The sequence below is a fragment of the Pantherophis guttatus genome, chromosome 1 (assembly GCF_059756535.1).
Source record: "Pantherophis guttatus breed Tessera chromosome 1, ASM5975653v1, whole genome shotgun sequence".
NCBI classification, from domain to species: Eukaryota; Metazoa; Chordata; class Lepidosauria; order Squamata; family Colubridae; genus Pantherophis; species Pantherophis guttatus.
In genome coordinates, this window is record NC_142063.1 from 156,592,601 (window position 1) to 156,616,894 (window position 24,294).

General features: G+C 37.3%; 1 protein-coding gene across 2 annotated transcripts in view; it reads right to left on the reverse strand.

The window, feature by feature from the left end:
- PDE11A (phosphodiesterase 11A) overlaps nt 1–24,294 on the reverse strand; it is a 168,783-nt gene that overhangs the window by 18,030 nt on the left and 126,459 nt on the right. For both annotated transcript variants that reach the window (XM_034428349.2, XM_034428334.2), the window contains 7 exons: nt 21,173–21,282; nt 13,956–14,046; nt 12,151–12,251; nt 8,388–8,465; nt 5,362–5,425; nt 3,364–3,438; nt 2,583–2,666 (listed from right to left, as the gene is read on the reverse strand). In XM_034428349.2, the coding sequence (XP_034284240.2) occupies nt 2,583–2,666; nt 3,364–3,438; nt 5,362–5,425; nt 8,388–8,465; nt 12,151–12,251; nt 13,956–14,046; nt 21,173–21,282 (603 nt within the window). The remainder of the gene's footprint in view (nt 1–2,582; nt 2,667–3,363; nt 3,439–5,361; nt 5,426–8,387; nt 8,466–12,150; nt 12,252–13,955; nt 14,047–21,172; nt 21,283–24,294) is intronic.

The following is a 24,294-nucleotide window of genomic DNA, read 5'->3' on the forward strand; positions in this document are numbered from 1 at the left end:
CTCTCCCAGTATGTGACTATGACATCAAGTTTTCTGTTTACCCCTTAGGGTAGTATGGCATTAGACGATGCCGTAATAATAAAAAGGGGAATAATAGCTATACAGCATGAACAGAGGGGGGAAAAGACATTTAGATGTATCTCTATTTGCTAGTAAAATTCTGCTTGTATAAAGTTGAATCCTTAACTGTTATATCCAACCTTCTCATCCAGAAAGAATGTTCTGAGCATTCTTTATCTCCATGGATAATTCTATTCTCTCTCCTGGGCTAAAAACGCTAGTTCAAATAGCATACAACTTCTGGCTGAAGAAGCATTCTTTGTCTTATTTCATCACATAACTTCTTCCCCCACTTAACTTCTTTTTAATTGCACTGTAGTATTTATATAAAACAATAACAAATGTTTATTATAAGATATTTAATAGATTGCAATTACTTGACTTGAAACAATATTTTGTACAATTTGCTACATGATCGCTATAGAGTTAAGGGGTAGATTAGGCCCTCAATCTGCTGAAAATCAAAATATTATAAATAATTATTATGTTATGTCTTCATGATTCTTCTCCAACATCAAATATCTGAGATGAAATAGATTGTTCCTGAACGGGCCAGAGTTTAGTAATATCCTTACCTATAAAACCTTCCCTGTACAAGATTCATTTGGTATCCATCATGGTCCTATCCATAGAATTTTATCAGAAGCATCAAAATCATTTCCCATACTTTTTGTCTTTAATACATTTTGTTGTGTGTTGTGTCTTAGGTTTTGATTATCGCCTATAAATACCTATATGGCCTAGGACCTAATTATTTGGGGGATTATCTGGTCCCATAGTGTCTGTCATTCCTGAACAATCAGATAGAAATCTTCTTCCTTTAAATCCCATCAACTAAGCAATGTAATCTAGCAAGATCCAAGAAGCAGGCCTTCTCTGTTATAGATATTGCTTTCTGAAACAGCATCTTCCCCAGAAACTTGCTACCTGCCTTTAAAGAGCGCTAAAAACAGAGCTTTTCCATCAAGCCTTTGGTCAGGATGATTGGTGAGTGTGGTAGATGATTTTCTTCATTATTCCTTTTTATATCATGTTTTTAATTTTGTGAACCCGCTCAGGGTCATATTTGGAGTTGAGTAAGCTTAGAAATGGATGAATAGATGGATGAATAAACATGCAAATAAATCAATCCAGCTTCTTTCCTCTAATCTCGAGTAATATGAGGTCTATTGGAAACTATTCTAAGTGCAGCTGAAGAAGTATATTAATCCTGAATGCCATTAAAATGGATTGCAGAACTCTTTTGAAAAAATAAGTACCAACAATATAAAAATTTATAAACTCAAATATAAATTTAAAAACAATTTTAAAAATTACTAGCATCGATATTAACCCGTATTGGTATGTTTTAATTAAAATGTACAATTGAAATGCAAATCAATTCAAAACCTGCTTTAAAAAGCACTACAGAAAAGACTGCTCCATAAAGGACTTGCACAGAGGAATCTGAGTTAACAACTAAACAAGAAGTCCTCCAATATAATCTTGGCCAAAAATATGGAAGTGTCTCCTTTTGCAGGTTGTAGTTTTCTGCAGTGTCCTAAGTGCTTCTTGTCTGACTAGCACATACTCTCCAAATTTTAGAAGTACAGACCTTACTCCACTAACATACTGTTGAGTTGAAAACTTTTGTCAATATGAATAAACTTATCCAAACCCGATGGTTAGGAGAAGTGGGTTTGGTTTCCGTATGCCACACATATCTGTAGTTCACTGGAACCCCAACCTCCCTCTCTTGCCCTCCTCCTGCCACTATTCAAAGCCCACCAGGCTGCTTCTTCAGGAAAGCTGAGAAATGTGCCATTTCTACTCCAGAGGATGAGCCTATGCCATCACTGCCAGCTTTTACCATGGTGCTGTCACCCATGCAAGGCAAGAACCAGACTGCACAGGCATTTACATTTGTTGGACTTGCAAACCAAACAGACTGCTGAAAAAGCCGCTCAGGATGTACCCGGACTGCAAGCAGAGCACTGTCTGTAACTCTGAAATGGAGCACTTGCTTAAAAAGGAAAATACTTTGCCTTGTTTGTGTTGTAATGGAAGTTTTATCTTTTTGAAATTTTTTTAAAAATACTAATAATAACAATAACAATAATTGTCTTCATCACAAATAAACAAGGGAGGAAAATACAAAACGCTGCTATGGTTCTTGCAACTTACAAACCAAAACCAATAGATTCAGAACAGGGATGTAGAGACGAAGGAAACCCAGGGAAGAGCAGAGGAAGACAATGATTTCTTATCTGATTTGCTTTCTTTATTGACAGACCGCACTGCTTTTGTCCTGATCTATATTTACTCATTTCACTGCATAGATTTCTCCGTTACAAGTACCTTTGCTGCTTTATCAAGTGTAGTTTATGCCTCAGGAGAGGAAAATGAAATGCATAGGGTCTGTGAGATGGAAAAAGCTGCAAAAATTGTTATGTCATCTCCCTCTCCTCCTCCCCCCTCCTTTTGCTGAGAGGCAAAACCCGTGGGCCTTCTTTTAACTCTGCACCAGCAATATGCACAATTACCTGATAGAGAGGCATGCAGATACTATCAATCCATTCCAGCTGTAATCGAGGCAGTTCATCTTTCCTGTTCCGATCAAATATAGCCTGTGCGGAGAAGAGGAATGTGTCAAGCTTTATTACTCTAGAGTATTTTACAGAAGCTGCTTCATCCAATATTTTGGATCTAGGATCAAATTGTTATAAACGGAACACTTTGAAAACCATAATCAATCTTTACACACATTTTCCTGTCTTTTGTCTAGAATGAAAAATAAACCATTTATTATTCTCTGGCCCTGTTTAGGGAATGTAGAGGTTTCATTTATTTGACCGCTTTACAATTTAATTCCTTAGTATCAAACAAATGCAATCCACTGTTGGCATTTACGTTGCATAGGAAAATAGGAAAAAATAAATATATGAAGCATTATTTTTGCTATTCATTTCGGAGAAGTGCAATGCAATTCTTCCTGCTTCCACTCTGAAATAATTTCCATTGTGCTCAGTTTCACACACTTCTGGCAAGTATGGTTATCTGAGTGGAGCTGCAAAAATCCCTAGGACCATCAGATGGCACAACATGAAGAACAGTAAATTATTGCTGCCATCTAGTGATTGTCTAAGGGTTTTGCAACCCAGATCTGATAATCATTTTTTCGGAATGGAATCCAAAGCTTAGTTATTATACACTGATAGTGGGAAAGTTACAATATTAATTATATCATATCATCATATCACACGACGATTATACTATGTTTGCTCACTCTACAGCAACAGATAATTACCAAAGTGGTTAACTTACAGAAGGTGTGAGTTTCAGTTCAGATCTCTCCCTGTCCCCTTGTTCAAAGAACTCACTTGTTACCAGTTCAGCTACCTAAAACACATACAAAAAGATCAAATTATGGTTTATATTGTTAATCCAGACTAAAGCCTTTATTAAGTAAAAAGATGAAGTATAATCTTATACTTATAAGTACAAATGGGTATTTGACTATTTGATGCCCTTTGTGAATACTTAGGCATAATGCATGCCTGTCATGCTATGCAATGTTATGTGAAGAGCAGAAAATGAGTAATAAATAATAAAGGAAATTAAAACATGAGTTTGGAAAAAAGACAACATAGCTTACTCTACTACCTGGTAAAACGTTCACTATGTCTCTCAATACTTTTTTAACCCTTGCAAACCCTCCATGCTTCAAACATGCTTCATATACCCTTTTCCCTTGTTTAAACTTCTCTCTCACCTGTCTCTTTTTGATGTTTTCATTAGGTTCATATAACCAAGACTTCCTTGATTCCCCCCCCACTTTCTCTTGATACATTCGCTCATCCTTCATATACTTGTTTTCTAATTTATTCTTCATTCACTCTCTTAACATGACCAGCCACTTCAATATGTTCATTTCATACATGCCATTCATTTTTGTAGTTTCCTCTTTGATACATTAAATTTCAAATCCATCCTCCTTGTTACATCATACAACTGTGTAACATTCACTGCAAATCCTTGGGATTCTCAGCCAACACTGCAAACGCACGTTCACATTTCCGACCAACTAAGGGTTGGTCAGCCATTTCTTCCTCCACATGCAATGTTGAATAATTTATTAAGCACCCATTTATTCTCTTGCATGTTTTATTTCCATTGTTTTACTGCCATTCAGCAACTGCAACTCTGCTTTAGCATAAAACATTCCATAATTCATACCTTTTCAATTTAGAATATGATTTCACTAAATGAATAAATGTATAGCAATAGCAATAGCACTTAGACTTATATATCACTTCACAGTGCCTTACAGCCCTCTCTAAGCGGTTTACAGAGTCAGCATATTGCCCCCAACCATCTGGGTCCTCATTTTACCGACCTCGGTAGGATGGAAGGCTGAGTCAACTTTGAGCCTGGTGAGATTCCAACTGCCAAACTGCTGGCAGCCAGCAGTCAGCAGAAGCAGCTGCCGTACTACACTCTAACCACTGCGCCACCATGGCTCTGGTCCTAGTTCAGTATAGTCCTGTTCTCACATGGGGACAGGGGAGGGAGACATGCAGGGGGAGCGACAGTGCTGCTGATATCGGTCATTAGAGCAAGCAGTTTGCCAAGCAGTCAAATTTTGCTCATGTGACTACTGGAGGATCACAGTGGCTGCATTTTTTAAACCAGATTTGACAGGACACTAGATGACCAGTCGTAAGTCAAGGACTACCCGTAGCATATAAATAAATGATTTATTTTTTATACTGTGCCTTATGGAGAAAAACAAATGCTAGCACCAGGTTTAATAAGGCTATAGCAGCCATTCTGGCTACAATTGATGGGAATTTCAGATGAATGCATCAAATTGGGTAAAAATAAGCGAAGCAATCCTTCAAATAATTTTACGTAAAGTTTTGAATGAAAAAAAAATAAAATTCTTTCACAAAGATCTATGGTAAGCCTTTGCTTTCACTATTTTATGCCAGCATGGACCTTAAAATACTGTCAATTAGGTACACCAACTTTTTTTAAATTCACATTTTTAATAAAATGCAAATGTTCATCATAATTGATTATGTGATTACGGAAGTAGAATCTCTTGAAATACTCTAATACTATTAAATGCTATCAATTAAGCAAGAAAAAAGAAAAAGACCGGGCAATAAACTGCATGTTGCAGAAGATCTGTGGTATTTTTTAATGCAAGCAATGGTATTGTAACCTGACTGCAGATTTGGCCCTTTCCGTGTCAGGTTCCTGGGAAAATTGTTGGGACAGAACCTCCTCTTTCTTGTGCTGCTATTAATCATGACTTGCCTGTCTTGAAATCTCCCATGGTTTAGTTGCAGCTCCAAGGTCACAGGCTGTCATTAGCATTGATCTGAAAAACAGAAATGAACAATAAAAATGGAACAAAGCTTTGTTGGTTTTCCAAACAGATTCATCCTGAATACATGAGGTTTTTTTTAAGAGGCAGACGTAACACCTTCTTTGCCAGTTTAAAGCATGGCAGTTTGGAATTTGAATAGTCACTGTTTTTATGTCATTAGATAGAGGAAAGCTAATGCATTATAGATATAATCAAATAATGACTTTTCAATGCTAACTATTGAGTGTTACAAAAGATGCATGTTTCACTGCAGACTAACTACTCATTTTGCTGTTGTAGTTTGATTAATAAAGTCATAATATAGAACACTGGGTATTGGAATGCCATGATATGATAAAAGGAAATTATGTAATATATACAGCTTTGGGTAGTCTGTTTGCCTGGTTACAACAGGCTACTGTACTTATGGTGAGAGACATTCCAGACACTGTTTGAACAGTTTCTATCATTTGTGCACAATAAATATTCAAGATTATTGTAAGGATTACTCCATCTTAACGTAGTTAATACCTGGCTACAAATATGTTTTATAAGTGTTGGGAGATAAGAATTACTCAGATGGAGAAAGCATTTATGTACAAAGCACAAAGCATATTAAACTATAAGCAAGCCCAGAAGAACAGCAAGAATACTGGGGATTTTTAAAAAAGGAAATGTATTGTTCATATTCTAAAATCAGAAATGGGTAAAATATGGAAAAATAGAAAATTATCTATACCTCATCTAAAACACAAAGACTTAAAGAATAGTTCCTTTCATGAGTATGTTTCATTCCCCCACAGATGAAAATACCTAGATACTGATGTTTATATATTCCTGGTCTGAACATATTAACAGAGCTTCTTATGGTATAAAGAGGATTGCAGTGGGCCATCTAAATTAGCCTTCTCAAACTTCATGCTATGAAGGTGTGTCAAAATACACCACAGGTAGTCCTTGATTTATGACAATTGAGCCCAAAGTTTCTGTTGTTAAGTAAGACATTTGTTAAGTGAGTTTTCCCCATTTTACAACTTTTCTTGCCTCAGTTGTTAAGTGAATCACTGAAGTTGATACGTTAGTAACCCGGATGTTAAGTGAATCTGGCTTCCCCATTGACTTTGCTTGTCAGAAGGTGATCATATGACCTTGGAACACAGTAACGGTCATAAGTATGAACCAGTTGCCAACCATCTGAATTTTGATCACGTTCATGGGGATGCTGCAAAAGTCATAACTGTGAAAAACGGTCATAAGTCACTTTTTTCAGTGCCATTGTAATTTTGAATGGTCATTTGATGAACTGAGGTAAATTGAGGACTACCTGTACACATAATTTGCAGTCTACATAGCTTTATGCATTTTGTTCCTTCCCAGTGTTTTCCCACAAGTGCAGGGTCTGCTATTTTTTTCTGGATCAACCAAAAATTGAGCCATGGTTTGCAACAAGAATTGATCCAGCCGGCTTATTGCCCGAGTCTAATATCATGGCCTGAGAGAGTGTGACTGGCTCAAAGTCATCCAGCTGGCTTTCATGCCTAAGGCAGGACTTTATGCTTTATGGGAGTTAAAATTCAGCTGTCTCTGGAGGTCACCACATAAAAGAACACTGATTTAGAGGAGCCTTTATGACCCATGTAACAAATAAAAAACCAGCTTTTTCTTCCCAAAGGTTGCTTTAAGAAGGGGCCATTTTCTGCAATGTGTACCTTCTCCATACCTGTGTATGGAAGACACAATCAGAGGCATTTGGAAGGAGCATTGAAAAAGTTAAAATAGTGGTTGTAACTACATGATCGAGGCTGTCTTCACTTTAAAAAAAAATCATTTAAAACAAAAGCCTGTTTTTAAGAAAGATAATATAAATAAATGGAAAAAGAATGGCAGTAAATAGTTAAATTGGAGACAATAGGCGAAAGTAACTCTACCTGCATGTGAGAAATTGACAATTAAAATCATCTGTGGGTACCCATGTACCTTAACAGAGAATATGAACTGAATCAGCTAATGGGTTTGCTTTTTTGTAGGGGTTGCTATGCAGCTTTATTCACATATCCCCCAATATTATACCTGTAAATACATTAAAATATTCAACCAGCACCTCAAGTGTTTAGAGATTTCTCCTTCCAAAAGAAATGAAACATGGGAGAATAGGTGTTGTGACTGTTCAAGGAAAAGGGAAGCATGATGGAAATATGCAATCTAAATTTAACAAATAAACACAAGGATGTTTCATTGTCTTCCTCTAACATGACCAAACCTCAATTGTTCTTTTAAAAAAAAGGAGTGCCAAATTTCTAACAATAGCTATGGCTCTTTGAAGCCACCTTGTAGGAGCTCCCTTCACATGAACTGTTTTAGGCTTTCGTGTACAGGTTTGTTGTCAGTTTATATTTTGATATCAGATGTACTGTTGTTGTTTTTTAAAAAAAGTAGCCTTGGAGCATAGCTAAATACAAACATACATTATTGATCTCAGGAATCAGAGCAAATATTCAGAGAATTTCCACACTTTGCTGAAATCAGGACATTTGGTAACCCCAGAATACAAGACCTGATGATCATAATCTTCACTGTAAATACTTTAAAAGTGTGGTAATGAAGACATTTTTTAAAATGTCAAATGTAGATCGACTCAAGAATCAACAGTCTTTGACAAAGGTGTCCAACATTTAGACTTGGAAGCAGTTTCCATTTCAGAATGGATTGTTTTGACCTTTCCGGAAATGTTTTGACCTCCAAATAATTCCAGAATGTTAAAACAACCAATTCTGAATTCAAAACAATCACTTTTAGGCTCAAGATAAGATGTTTTCAATATGAAATGTTTCAAATTAAAAATGTTTTGCACCTCTAGGATGTACAGAAATTGACTGTGCACTTCTAAAGCCACTGGGAGGAATTTGGCCCCTTGTCCTTGCAGAGTGCCTCAATTCCTACGCCAGGTGAACTTTACCCAAGAGAAAGATCTCACCGGAATACCTCTCGTTGATATTTAACATTCCAATTGTAGTCTCCTTTGTTGACAAGTTCAAAAAATTCAGTCCTCTTCCTGTAATCAAACATTACAATATTACAAACCAAACAGGGAAAAGACATGTATTTATAATATATATGTATTTATTTATTTAAAATATTTGTATAGCTGCCCATCTTAGGCAGCAATATCCTAGGTGCTCAAAAGCAGTAATTAAATAGTAAAAACAAAAGAAAAAACGTCCCAGGCCTAGTAACACAACACATCCGCATATATCCAAATCAAACTTTAAAATTTCATTAAGCTGCAGCCTCCAGACTATCAAACGGCTTATGGGAAAAGTCAGATCAGGACTAGATGTATGAAAATTCATGCCCACTATGCGGAAATTAACAGAAAAAAAATGTGCTAAATAATCCTTATTATAACAAGTAAAAATTAGCACAACCTACAGTATATACCGTATTTTCCGGCGTATAAGACGACTTTTTAACACATGAAAATCTTCTCAAAAGTCGGGTGTCATCTTATACGCCGGGTGTCATTCTCCTGTAACCAGGCAGACCAGCCCGAAAGGCTTAAATGGCTCTGGCGATCCAAGCTCTGACGAACTTTTTTCCTTTTACATGGCTCTGGCGATCCCAGCTGCGTTGCCTGATTAGCAGGCAACTCAGCTGGGATCGTCAGAGCTGGGATCGCCAGAGCCAGGAAAAAACTTTTTTTCCTTTTACATGGCTCTGGCGATCCAAGCTCTGACAATCCCAGCTGCATTGCCTGCTAATCAGGCAATGCAGCTGGGATCGCCAGAGCCATATAAAAGAAAAAAACTTTTTTCCTTTGCTCTGGCGATCCAAGCTCTGACGATCCCAGCTGAGTTGCCTGCTAATCAGGCAACGCAGCTGGGATCGCCAGAGCCATGTAAAAGGAAAAAAGTTTTCCCCCTCCAGCTTGCTTACCTTAGCTGCTAGTCGCAACGCTTGCCTTGCTTCGCTTGCCTGAATCCATTCCATCAGCAAGCCACTCCCTGCCTGCAATCAAGCAGGCAGGGAGTTGTGGACTTCAACTCCCAGAATTTCTCAGCCAGCAAAACAAAGCTGGCTGAGGAATTCTGGGAGTTGAAGTCTACAAGTCTTAAAGTTGCCAAGGTTGGAGACCCCTGTTCTATTGGGTAAGTTTTTTTCCCCTTTGGGAGCTTTAAAAAAATAGTTAATTGGGGTTTTTTTTAGTTCTTTTTTAGACCTAGCCATTTAAAGTTTAGGAAGTTTTAAATTTAGTTTTCATATAAAAATAAAAATAAAATAAAATAAAATAATATTTGTGCAGCTTTCTGAGATTTAGTGTGTTTCTGTAGTGTTTCACTCTAACTACACAAACACACAAAATCTCACAAAGCTGTATGAGGAATTTTGTGTGTGTAAAGTGTGAAAGTTGTTTTTTTGGGCTTTTTGTGGCTGTGTGAGGTTCCTGCTTGTTGCAGGGGCCGTTTTGGGTCTAGCACAGCTGCTTTTACATTGTGGGTGAGCCAGTTGATGTTTTTTAATTTTTATTTGGTGTGCATTGGAAGAGGGGTAGTCTTATACTGTGAGTATAGCCCAAACCCTATATTTTAACAGGAAAAGTCATGGGTCGTCTTATACGCCCAGTCGTCTTATACGCCGGAAAATACGGTAGTTTAGATTGTTCCAGGTAGTTAAGGTGATAATTGCAGGAGATGTCTCTTAACAGGCCATTCATCATATGCTGCCAGTTATAGATTTGTAATAATTAAGGACAGAAATGATGGAAACCTATTACTTAATATTTACTTCCCTCCCTCAAATAGAAATGCACAATGTCTGAAATTAACTCTCTAAACTTCTGCATCTTCCATAGCCCTTGATCAGATATTATTTCAATCTCATCCCTTCCAAATGATTTAGAGCAGCGGCCCCCAATCTTTTGGGCACCAGGGACCAGTTCCATGGAGAAAGGTTTTTCCGTGGACCGTGGTTTTGTATGTGGTTCTGCATGATGCATCCCACAGATGGGGCTTCGCTTGCTTGCACGCCCAGTTGCTGGCATACCACAAACCAGTGCCAGTCCATGGACCGGGAGTTGGGGACCCCTCTCTAGCCACTAGATGGGCTAGAGAGCAACAATAGTACATACACAAATTATGCATGACAGGCATGTTCTGGATTCTTTTTATTAAACAATATCTAACAACATCTAATTAATGCACGAGTCATTATATACTACTGTAATACATAATAGAGGAAAAAAAACCTTCCAAGAACAACAAATACTTTCTTCCCTCTTAGTGACGAAGCCTCAGACTACTCACTGTTTTCTGTACATTTTAGTTTATATAGATCATTGGAGCATTGGAAGTTTCTAGTATTATACAAATTCATGCTGGCAGAAAAAAATATCATTTCTCTCATGCAGATTCATTCAATCCCTCTGGGAATAAGTACTGCATTGATTACAATTTTCACAACTGTACACTTAACAGGTGCGTTTAAATCAATCGTATTCTTAACTGTTCAAAGGCAAATCTGCATTGCGTCAGCACTACACAAGATTGTCTTGTGGGTGGAATCTTTTTATTACTATTGAAAATAAGAAGCTCACTATTTAGTATGTCTTTTGATTCCTGAAAAAGCAAAATCACATTTGAAAAACGCATTCCCAGTTGTTTTGTCTGTCTTAAGGATATATAAAAATAGATTAGGCAGCTAGTTTCCGTATGTGATCTTCCTACACATACATTTTATATATTAGTGAAAAGACATATTCCTAAGTGTCATATTTTATACTTGTGTCACCCATTTTGTGTCAAATTTCAACTATACAAGTGGAAAATTTAAGGAAAACATGGTAATCTCAGGAGGTGGACTCCTCTTTCTGTTCATGAAGCCCAAAATTTCCATTGCTAAGCAAGACAGTTGTTAAGTGAATATTGCCCCATTATGACTTTTCTTGCCATAGTTGTTAAGTGAATCACTGCAGTTGTTAAATTAGTAATATGGTTGTTAAGTGAATCTGGCTTCCCTTTTGACTTTGCTTATCACAAAATGTGATCACCTGACCCCAGGACACTGCAACTGTCATAAATACAAGCCAGTTGCCAAGCGTCCAAATCTTGATCACATGACCGCGGGGATGCTGCAATGGTCATAAGTGTGTAAAACGGTCTTGTCACGTTTTTCAGTGCTGCTGACAAATTGAACGGTCACTAAATGAATGGTTGTAAGTCAAAGACTACCTGTACTAACAACTTGCTTTCAAATAATTGTTAATGGTCTCACTAATGCCTTATAAAATCAGATTAGAAGATAAAGCAACTTCATTATTTAACTCCTGGTTTTAATATAAAATGTTACCCTGTGAGATGGAGTTGGGCTGAGGGAGAGAATGACCGTTTCTCTCAGGCAATTCCTGTAGCCGAAGGTGGACCAAAAACTGGGCCTAACTAGTCTTAGTCTAATACTTTAATCACTAAGCTATCCTGGCTCTCATATGTAGAATATATCTGGCATGGGTGGCTCAGGAATTCTGGGAGCTGAAGTCCACAAGTTATAAAAGGGCCATCATTCCCCAACCCTGCTGTAAAGGATGCCATAGCTGTGGGTGTGAGAATAAATAATGAAAATGGTAAGTAAATACTAACTTATAGCATTGTGTACCCAGTGCTCCAGTTGATACTTAAACACCATTGTTGAGGACTGCAACTCTTTCAGAATTTCATTTATCAAAATTAGAAAATGGCAATACTTACTCAAAATAGAGAGTGAGGTCTGTTGCCAATATTGACTTCTTCAGAAGCTGCATAAGATCACTGTAATCCTTGGAGGACAAATTAGCAAAGATGTTGTGACCCTATAATGAAAGAGAGAGCAAAGCTAAATAGCTCAGAATCAATTTTTCCAATAAATCATCATTGTGTCTCACCATTGCAACAAATCTTTTTTAAAAAAAAAAATTGTAATGAAATCATTGCAAAAATATTTCATTCAGCTGCTATACTTAAGATGTAATGCTAGTTTTTTCTGCTGAACTGAAAGTATGGCCTAGTTGTAAATAAAAATACTGTCCATCTACTTTTTCTTTTTTGCATATAAACTGATGATTAACCTATGGAAATATCAACCTAAAGAACTTTAGCTTTTTCTTTAAAACTGAAGTTTTATGTTAGTTGTTTTTGGTTTTTATTTGTATGGTGGTTTTAATTTGTTGTTATCTGCCCAGAATTGCTATGGCAGGAGGTGGGTAGTTACAGAAATCTAAACAAACAATTCATGTATCTGCACAGGGAGATAAAATACAGATTACTATTAGGCTATTCACCCAATCCTAAATATATATCTATCCTCATAAATATCAGTTTCACTAAAACTTGTTTTGATGTAAATATGCCAAAGATGCTACAACCTCTTTAAGGCTGAGTCTACTTTAGAAGATGTTCTCTTGAAATGTTCTTATTTATTTTTTGGGACTCATATAAAATAGAATTCTTTATTGGCCAAGTGTGACTGGACACACAAGGAATTTGTCTCTGGTGCATAAGCTCTCAGCTTACATACATGCCACAAGTGATAAATCATGATCATAATCATAAAATACAACACTCAGTGTTAGTCATAGGATACTAAATAATCAATCAACATAAATCACAATAAGGTGTGTTTCTCTCTATAATTTCTGAGATAAATTGTAGACAATGGCAACTTATCTAGGCTCCATCCAATAATATGCTAATAGAGTCCTATTTATGATCTGATCCTCCTCTGATTTCCCTGGAACTTTCACTACTATAATAAGCTTTTCCCCTATTCATTTCTGTCTACCCAGACAAATCCAATTCATTCTGGAAAAGGAATCTATATTAATGTAAATATTTTCTTATAGTAGTTATGTAAATATGAGTTACATCAAAACCTAAATTCAAGAAACAAATTCTTCATCCAAAATTCATTAAATATACTAATACAAAATTCTATGTATGCATTCAAGTAACAGAGCTATGTCACTGGAGGAAAACTTCCAACCTCATAAATGCAAAACTTTAACAATGCCTTTTTTTTTTCAACTCCAACAGCTCAACCCAATAACTTCTTTTCAATCGAAAGATGAATGCTGTTCAATAATTTAATACTAGAATTAATAGTTTCTGTAATTAGGAACAGGTAATGCCAGCCTATATTTAGGGAAATAATTATTTATTTATATTTCCCCATAAGAGAGAATATTACATTACAGCTCTAATTGTAAAGAAGAAATCAAAACCGTTTTAAGCATATTTATTAAATTTATATGCCACTTATCTGATTCTGCAAAGCGACTCTGGGCAGCTTACAATTAAAATATATAAAACTGCTTTTGCTTTTTGGAAATATTTTGCTTTGAGAGTAAATATTACGTAAATCATATCGTTAAACTCAGTGCCATATATGGAATGCAGAATCTGTTTTCTATGTGCTGGCAGAGAAAATACCTTTTTAGATATGCAGCTTTAGATAAAGCAGTTTTTGACAGTTATTTTTAGAAAAGAAGAAGAGACTAGGTAATCCATGTTTTTTGTACCTCACTCTGAAGAATCATTACAGCATGGTTGAAATGGTGATGCTCTAAAGTAGCAGATGTCCCATAGAGCTGAGCTAAAGCAGAACCAATTCTGGAAAAACAATACATATGACATTCTTTCAGCATATGCTTCTGAGATTGTCAAAATGATGAGACAAATGCTAACCCAATCTTTCGGTTTTGTAGACCAGACCATCAACTTTGCCAAACTCACTGTTTTCCATCTATACCACATTCCAGGATGGGAAAGGGGAGGGCTAAAGGAAGGGTGATAACAGGGATATGTATTCAGATTATAGATCTCTTCAACATATAAATACAATATGATCGGTGAGTCTGAATAATCTTTTCTACACAATCTGATCTCTTTCAGTCATTGAGACATTGGTTTCTTCATTAGTAATGGTTTCTTCTGAGCTGGGCTGTAAAATGAACTGGTAAGGGCTATATTTCTTTTACTTTCTTTAAAATTGTTTAAATTCTGCTTAGAGAAGAAAGTGTCCAAAATGGGGCTGCCAAAGGTTTCTGCCACAGTTTAAAATTAGATATGTGTAATTCATGACTGGAATCTGCACATTCACCATATGAGGGAGGGGAGATCTTATAGGAAGATATATTTTGATGTATTTCTGGTAGTAGAGCTGCTTGCCATCCGTCTGTCCGTCCATCCATCCTTCCACCCACCCACCCACCTACCTAATTTATATGTTACCCATTTCCCCAATAAGGCAGGCTATGAACTATATAATTAATAAGTCATAGCCTGATTTATGTAAACCCAAGTTTTATGCTTTGAATTTCTGAAAAGGATTGCTTTTTCAGTGTTCTTTGTGGAAATCGGGTTAATATTGTTTGCCAAGTAATCACAACATATATGACAAACCTCAGGCAAGACAAAACAACTATCGTTAATAGCTTCCAATTCTGATAAATCAACAATTAAGCAGAAGTCACACAGCAGCTGAGAAAGAGTGGATTTAAAACCAATTCACTCTGTCTTAACTGCTGTGCGTTTTCCACTTGTTATTTTAAAAATATGAACAATTTATTATGTAATTTATAACCTATATAAAAACTGGAATGGAAGTTGTAGAAGGAAAATATAATCTAGTCAAATGTTCAAGATAAGTTACATCTGGAGGTGCAAGCTTCATTTTTAAAAATGAGATATGACTAAATATGCATACATGTGCTGTTAATGCTTCAGTTTAAGTTTTATATGCTTTCAAAACAAATTCCTGTTTAATATCTGCATAGCTGTGTAACTAACCACACACCTACACAAACATATATTGTAGTACATTTTAAATACTAAATTTAATTCTTCCAGGAAAGTATGAATTACAATTACAAAACTGGTAATTGTTAGAACACATCAGGATTAAACCATCACGAGAGATTAACACATATCACTATTTCATTACCAGAAAGCACTCTAAAGTAACAGATGAGGCTTGGTGTTATTGGGGTGTGTGTGTGTGTGTGTGTATGTTTATGTATATATGCATAGTTGAAGAAATTAGTTTAAGAGATTCTGGCTGGAATGAAAAGAATTCTCCTAGGAGATTATATTGCAAAGCTACACTACCCAGATATTTAATCATCATGGGGCAGCTGTAATGAGAGAAAGAGGAGAAAATTACCAAGAATGTTGTCCCCCAGAGGAAAAAGCAGTGAAGTGGATTAACATTGTGTGATACTGTTTTCAATCACACTCCTCCTAATCTTTCATTGTGCTGAACCCTCCCCACCCAAGTTAGGAAAGAAATGGGAAAGGTGAGGCATAAATTTACAGTCTTTGCAACGTGTTTAACTACAAATCACAACATGTCAGGGTAATAACACTTGTTATCATTACACTTAATACACTATGTCACCAATTGCCTATAATCTTTCAGTTATTTCTTTAACATTACAAAAAGACCATGTTCTCCCTGCATGAACTCACAGAACTCAGTACAATACAAGTGGCAATAGTAAATAATGCTTTTTTATTAAAAAAAATAACCTTTAGATTAAATGGGTTGCATTTTGATATCCATTTTATAAAATACTGCGGTTTTAAAAATGTTTGAATCTTTATTTTTTTATTTGTCAAGCAAATAATTTGTCAAGCATATATAAGATAACAGGTAAAAGTATAAACATAATTTGAATACATGAAAAGAGTAAGTAAAAAGGAATATTAGGACAGGGATGGTAGACACTCTGGTGTACTTATGCATGCCCCTTACAGACCACTTAGGAATGGGGTGAGGTCAGCAGTAGACAGTTTAAGGTTAAAGTTTTGGGGGTTTGGGGAAGAAACCACAGAGTCAGGTAGTGGCATTCCAGGCATTGACCACTCTGCTACTGTAGTCATATTTTCTGCAATCAAGTTTTTTCTTGCCAAGTTTCAAATCTCATGTAATTTTGCTGTGCACCTGGTTTCAGATTTGAACCTAAAAGCTTGCAGTACATGGACATTTTGACTTTCTGGTCAATGTCTCAATGTGCTAGATTTTGTTATTCCTGCAAGAGTTCATCCATTTTTAAATTGTATTTATCTGACATAAGCGCTATTGTTCAAGATTGTACAAAAAGCATCCACTGTCAGAAAAATCTCAAATAGTATAAATTCAAACAGGAACATAAAGCCTTCTCAGGAGACATCCACTGTTAAGCCTCATAAAAACTTGCATTTTACTACTGAGTTAATGCAGCAGTCTGCCAGGGTGAACTCAGCTATACCAATAGTTCTTCCATCTTCTATTCACTGCCAGAATTGATCTTGAATAAACCCAGCCCACCTCATACATTTGGCATTATAGAGAAGTATTCAAAAGAAATATTAGTCTTTCAAAATAGGGATGGAATAGGAAATCTCTTTGAATGTAATCTATTTTACATTCAACAGCCAAAAGCTTATTTCTTCTAATTTCCATAAAATCTTCTTTTTATATATCATTTTTGTTAGCGTCTATGGCAGTGGTGAAATTCACATTTTTTTACTACTGGTTCTGTGGGCGTGGCTTGGTGGGCATGGCAGGGGAAGGATACTGCAAATCTCCATTCCCACCCCACTCCAGGGGAAGGATACTGCAAAATCCCCATTCCCTCCCCACTCCTGGGGGAAGGATAGTGCAAAATCGCCATTCCCACCCCACCCTGGGGCCAGCCAGAGGTGGTATTTGCCAGTTCAAAATTTCCGCTACCGGTTCTCCAGAACGTGTCAGAACCTGCTGAATTTCACCCCTGGTCTATGGAGATTCTCAGTCATCCAGGTGATAGTTGTCCCAAAGGTACTTTGTTTTTCTTGTTAGTATACAGCTATAAACATTTTTTATAATGCATTCATTTTGAATGCTAATTTTTAGCCTATAATTTATTTGATAATTTCATAGCTCTATGCAACTGAAATGATGATTGTTTGATCCAGTAGTTGTTCCAGTTCAGTTTGAACTGCAGGCCAAACGTACATTCTTCAAAACAAGTTTGCATACTAACATTATACTTCCTCTCTTTTTAATTAGACACTGAAACCATTAACGGTCCTCAAAAGCCCTAGGCTTTTATACTACCTTGGTAACTGTTTCACTGTTAATCAGATTTAGTTACTGCAGAAAAGCACAGTAACAGTCCCACAGAAGAGAAACAGATAAAAAGAAGACAGTAAGAAAGAGCCTTAGACTTTGGAGTTATCTAGCTTTTCTGCTTCCTCTTGCATGGGGGTATATTTTTATCAATGGCTCTTCAAATTCCTTACTATGATAGATGATTTCTTTCAAAAGGTGTAGCAAAGAATTCTTCATTGGCTTCTCCCATACACAGCTTCTGTAAATTGTGCAGGGAAAAAAATTCCCCTAACACTGAGCACCCACTCAATACAAAATAGTATGCCCTTGCAGAATTTTTAAAAATTAACGTAATTTGCTGTGTGCGTGCGCACACATGCGTGCGCACGCACACACACAAAGCAATAGTGACACAGCTATTGTACTGTATGGCTGAACCCAGAGCCATTGCTTTGAGAAAGAGCATGTTTTCATTCATAGCAAGGCTTTGCAGAGACCACAGCAAGATTTTTTTTCACGTTAAAAGATTCCAATTGCAAATAAATGAGTGACAGAGGTCAGAGTACAGAATACAGCATCACAGAGTTAGAAGGGACCTTGGAGATCTTCTAGTCCAACCCCCTGCCCAAGCAGGAAACCCTATACCAGTGATGGCTAACCTTTTTGGCATCAAATGCCAAAAGCATGAGTGTGCGCGATTGTGCATGTGCGCGCGCACACCCATAATGTAATGTGCCACCCCTGCCCATGCGCGCATGTCTTCCCCACGTACCCACGTGCATGCCCACACATCTTCAGTGTGCACCTTGCACAGTGCGCATGCGTCGCAGACACCCAAAAACCAGCTGGCCAGCAGGAGGCGTGACTGCATGCGCGGTGGAGTTGAGCTGGGGTGACGGCTCTCATGCCTGCAGAGAGGGCTCTGCGTGCCACCTGTGGCATGCGTGCCATAGGTTCACCATTACGGCCCTATACCATTCCAGAAAAGTGGCTGTCGAATCTCTTCTTAAAAACCTCCAGTGATAAAGCACCCACAATTTCTAAGGGCAAGCCATTCCACTGATGAATTGTTCTAACTGTCAGAAAATTTATCTTTAGGTTCTATGTTGGATCTCTCTTTGATAAGTTTCCACCCATTGCTTCTTGTCCTGCCCTCAGGTGCTTTGAAGAATTGGTTATCCCCTTCTTTTTTGTGACAGCCTCTCAAATATTGGAATATATAATGGGAAATATAACGGTGCGCTGTCAGATGCAGTAACAAACTCACTTGTTCTAGCACCCAAGTCAATCCATTACCCGGTGGTTGGTTTATCCAATGGAAGACTATCCTTGTTGCTATTACAGTTTCATAGACAGCAATCACCTTTGCTCTGCTTAAGTTGATATACAGAACAGTGAAACATGAGTATAGTCCCTCATATGCATGGGATTAAGCCAAACTACAACACATACCATCATGCTATACTGGATAACTAAAATACTTCCCAAAATGAAGATATAGTCAAGTTCCCCCATTTCACACTAAGTCCTGAATAGTAAGGGTTTTTTATATATATTTATTTTGCACTTAGTGTTGCTGGAGCTGTTATAATACAGAATTGTATTAAAATTCATATTTTCTTAATGCCTTGTACTGTGCTAACAGTGCAGACCTAATTGGTTTTTCTGAAATCTATTGCCTAGCAACTAGGTGGGCCGTGTGTGTGTGTGTGTGTGTGTGTGTGTGTGTGTGTGTGTTTATCAGTTTTCTGTATCAAATATAATCTGCATGCCATAATGCAACTCCTGATACTGAATTCTTAATACAGAGAATTATATTAGCAGAAATAGTCTCTAACTGGAAACGGAAGTTCTCATTTGGGGTACTGTACTCCAAGTCCTCAAGTTACAACAGTTCACTTAGTGACCGTTGGCTGAAAAATTACAGAGAAAATAAATCTAGAGAAGGTATGGCTCCAATTTTGTTTTTCTGATAACTTAATTGCCTGAATGGGAGCAGTACCATGCAATGAATCTGTGCTCCAGTTTCACCCAAAACAATAAACAATATCTATATTAGGAAACCCAACATATTGTGTCGGCACAACACTACGCTAGGAATAAAATAACTTAAGCATAAACAGAATACTTTTTTATAACAGAGATGTAAACAAAACAAATAAAATTAAGAATCTTCTATGACGGAAATTCAGCCTCCCAAAAGCAATGCACATGTCCTGTTGCAAAGTACATTTTACAATGTACATTCATCTATTTGTGTGTTTTATGCTTATACTAAATCAAACTACATCATTTTTCTTTCCCAACTGGTAAAGAATGTTATTACCTGTCCAAAGCCTAATCCCAGAAGCAGCAGTATCCTTTATCTCAGATGAGGTCTTTCAGAATCGTAAAACCAAAATATATTCTGTGTATAATCTGAAACTGCTAAAGAAGATGATGACACTACAGAATGTGACCTCAATCCTCCCTGTAAAGACTTTGGTCCTTTGGTACAAAATCTCAGACCATTAAATGCCTATGGAGATTCTCACGGATAAACACCCATTGAATGGCTCAGGGGTGTGAATGGATTTCCAGAAAAAATGCAGACTACAGGAACCATTTGCGCTTCAGTTTGAGTTGCAGCCAACACACTTAGCCCCAACAACCTGCACCTGTCTTCAACAGTGCAGAAAACATCCTGCAGCCAAGAAGGCTCCACACCCATTTGCACTACTCAGGTGACCCTTAAGACATAGATAAACCTCCAAGTGGCCTCAGTGACTCTCTAAAAGAATGCAAATGACCAGCTGTCTGCAAGGAATATAAATCCTGCCATTCTCCATCATCCAGTCAGAGCTGAAGAAGCTTCTTGGATGAGAAGCGAAATGTCTTCAAAGAAAAAACAAAGAAATTCCAGTTGACTCCTAAAAAAGCACTTTTGGGGCCCAGACCGTTAAATTTGTTGATTAAGGAGACATGCTAATCCAGAAAAATAGTCCTTTGACATAGACTATTGTGAAGGAACTGTCTGTGTAGAATCTGAGTAGAATCAAGGCACAAAATTATTTTAGGTATAAGCTCTTACTTTCATGTGGGCAATAACAAATTAGACAGAACTTTGCAGACCCCCCTGCAAAGTCCATCTTGTTGTATTACAAGCCAATTATCCTATAAGAAGTCCTCCTAAAAAGTACACTATGACCACTAAACTATAAGGATCATGTGGGTAGTTGGAAGAGGTTGCCTATTAGGAAGCTGAGTAGTGTGTGAGTATAATCCAACTCATCAACCAGTCAGAGTTTAACATGTTATAAAAACCCAGGAACTCTTGCAAAAAGTTGTCAATGTGTCACACACAAACCACAAAATAGCCTGAATTCTGTAGGGCTTGGTCTGTCTTCAAGAAACAAGGCACCATTTATGTAAAAAGTGTATTTTGTTTTGAATGCAAATCTTGCTAAAGTTTTGCCTAATTTAATGTTATGTTAGATGGATATTCATTTGTAGCAGATTAGGTCATGATGAAAAAAATAATTTGAAAGGAATTAAGTTTTCTTTTTAAGAAATGTAGAGAAAGAAATGCAATTTTATTACACATATCTTGAAAGCAACACTTATCTCTAACTTCTAAAATATTAATTTTCAAAATAAGACAAACAAATAATAGTGGAAACATACTTAGCTTGAAATGCATTGTTTGTTCCTCTGTGATCAAGGTCATGGCATAAACATCCAACAATCAAAGCTAAAATTTCTATTTCTGTCAGAATCTTCTGAAATTCTGCTGTCTGAAAATAGAAAAAAAAATCATATTGGTAACGTCAACAAATGCAGTCATTTTTAAGCTGTCGTTAGAAATCAGATAAATCAGGGGTGTCAAACTGGTGGCCCACAGGCCAGATATGTCACACACAGGCCACGCCTGCCCTAGCTCCGAGAAGGGAAAAACGTTGCCAAATGTCATGTGATGGCAATGTGATGCTGCGAGTTTGACATCCGTGAGATAAATGGATATTGGAGGAAGGACCAAAATGTATCAGCGGTTAAGTTTGATAGTCAGGATGAGCTAGTGGTTAAACTATTATCACCTTAAACCCTGGGATGATTTGGGTCATTCTCTCTCAACTTACCTCACAATGTTGCTGCTGAAGGGAAAATGGGAGGTAGGAATGCTGGTTACCTCCCTTAAGCTCCTGAAGGAAAAGCAGGATATATACCAGTGATGGCGAATCTTTTCGGCACCGAGTGCCGAAAAGGGAGCTCGCAAGCACCTGGGCCACAACCCAGAAGAGGAGCTGCCCAGGGCACATGTGCGCCCCCAAAAATGAACTTCCGGTTTCAGCTACTGAACTTTTGGTTTCAGCCAGTTTTTGGCACACATGCACACACAACAATCATCTGGCCGGCGCGCATGCTCACGCAGGAAAATGGAAGACCAGCTCTTTTAGTTTCTGGCACTGCTGCATGCAAAAAGGTCAGCAGATCGTCGCACACGCATGCGTGCCAGAAACCCGGAAACCCAGAACGGGCAATGCCGCACGTGCTAGGCGACATGGCTCCGTGTGCCACTTCAGGCACGCGTGCCATAGGTTCACCACCAATGATATATACTGTAGATAGTCCTTGATTTACAATAATTCATTTAGCAACTGTTTGTGATTACAATAGCACGGGAAAAAAAAGTGACTTGTGACCATTTTTCATACTTTCAACCAACTGTTGCAGCATCCCCCATGATCACATAATCAAAATTTGGGCACTTGGCAACTGGCATATATTTATGACAGTTGTACTTAAACTGTCTCAGGGTTATGAGATCACCATTTCTAACCATCCCATCCTGCTTGCAACAAGCAAAGACAATGAGGAGGGGGGGGAGCTAAATTCACTTAGTGACTGCATGATTCACTTAACCACTGCAATGATTTACTTAACAATTGTGGCAAAAAGGTAATAAAATGAGGCAAAATTCACTCAATTGCTTGAATGGCTTGGCAGTGGCAATTTTGGGCTTGGCTGTGGTGGTTAAGTCAAGGAGTATCTGTACATTTAGCAAATAACTAAAGAGTTGTTCATAATTCCAATGCCCTCCGTATGGAGTAAAGCAATACCTCTCGCTTTTCACTATATCAGCTAGAATTAACTCATAGGTGCAAAAAAACTCAGAAGTGAACAATTGCAGCATTGCTAGATGGTAATCTTATAAATGCCTTCGTTCTATTGATATCCTGCTATTTTGATGATTTAAAAAGGAAGCTTATTGGCCAAGCTGTACTATAACTAATTGGTTTTCAGCTGGTAAGGTGTCCAATAAAAACAACAATAAAAGGGAATCTGATCAGAGAGCATCCCTTAAATCATCTTTCTCTGCACAGGTGCACTTCAGGTATGTATGAATAAATCTCATCCCTAGCTGGAGTTCAGCGGGGATGTGAACATGACAGAAAGGAACTTTTTTTATCTACAGTAAAAGCTTCAGTTTGCCTTGTAAGGTGATTGTCCTCAGTTTTTCATACTTTATTCATTTAACACACTAAACAGGTAATCCTTGACTTACAACCATTCATTTAACGACTGCTTGAAGTTACAAAGGCACTGAAAAAGCGAATTATGACTGTTTTTCAAATTTACGACTATTGCAGACTCCCCCTGATCACGTGATCAAAATTCAGATGTTTGGCATCTGGCTCATGTTTACAGTTGCTGTGCCATGGGATCACCTTTTGAAACTTTCTGACAAGCAAAGTCAACGGGGAAGCCAAATTCACTTAACCGTGTTGCTAACTCAACAGCTTAAGTGATTCACTTAACAACTGCGGCAAGAAAGGTCATAAAATGGAACAAAACTCACTTAACCTTCTCACTTAGTCAACAGAAATGTTGGGCTCAATTGTAGTCATAAATCGAGGACTACCTGTATTACTGAAGCTATCAAACAGAAGTAGTTTAAAGCTAACAAAAGGAATTACAGTATCTGCCATCCTTTTCTCTTTGATGAAAAAATACATCTAGAATGTGATAAGAACATCAAAAGAGCCATGTTTGATCAAAAATCCACGTATCCCATCCTGTTCCCACACTAGCCCACCTGATATCCATGGGAGTTAGCAAGCAGGAGATGAGCGCAATAGCTTGTTTTGCCACTCATTCTCCCATTGTGAAACATGCATATGGAGAGGCATAGACTGGGTTTGCACTTCGCATTATTCTATTTGCTTGCATTTGTCTTAAAGAAGTGCATGAACTCAATTACTATGGCTCTTAAATCATAGTTTACACCTTAGCTCATTGAGCAAACAAGCCATTTTTCAGATACAGGAAGTAAAAACTAGCTATCAAGGGTAGTAACCACTGATAATCGCATTCCATGAATCAATCTAATCACCTTTTTAGAGACCCAAATTAATGGGTGTCATTCCATTTTATGACAGTGAATTCCTCAGGTTAGTTAAATCCAGTGTAAAATATTTTTTCTTCTGTGTCCTGCTTTTCCCTCCATTTAATTCCACTGAGTGCTGAGTTTTAGGATTGTTAAGAGGGAGAAAAACTCTAATATCCATTTTCTTCATACCATTCATATATATAATAATTATCACACACACAAAAAGCCTCAAACACATTTCCCTTAGGAAAATCCCTGCAGGTCTGCAGAGTAAATGATAAAGAAAAAAATCACAACAACATGATCCATGTTTTTCACTTGTATCATCCTATACACGTACAAACAATGGAGAGTTTCCATTATAATGAAGCAATCGATAAGTCTATCTTTTTGATGAAAGCACTTGAGCCATGGTGGC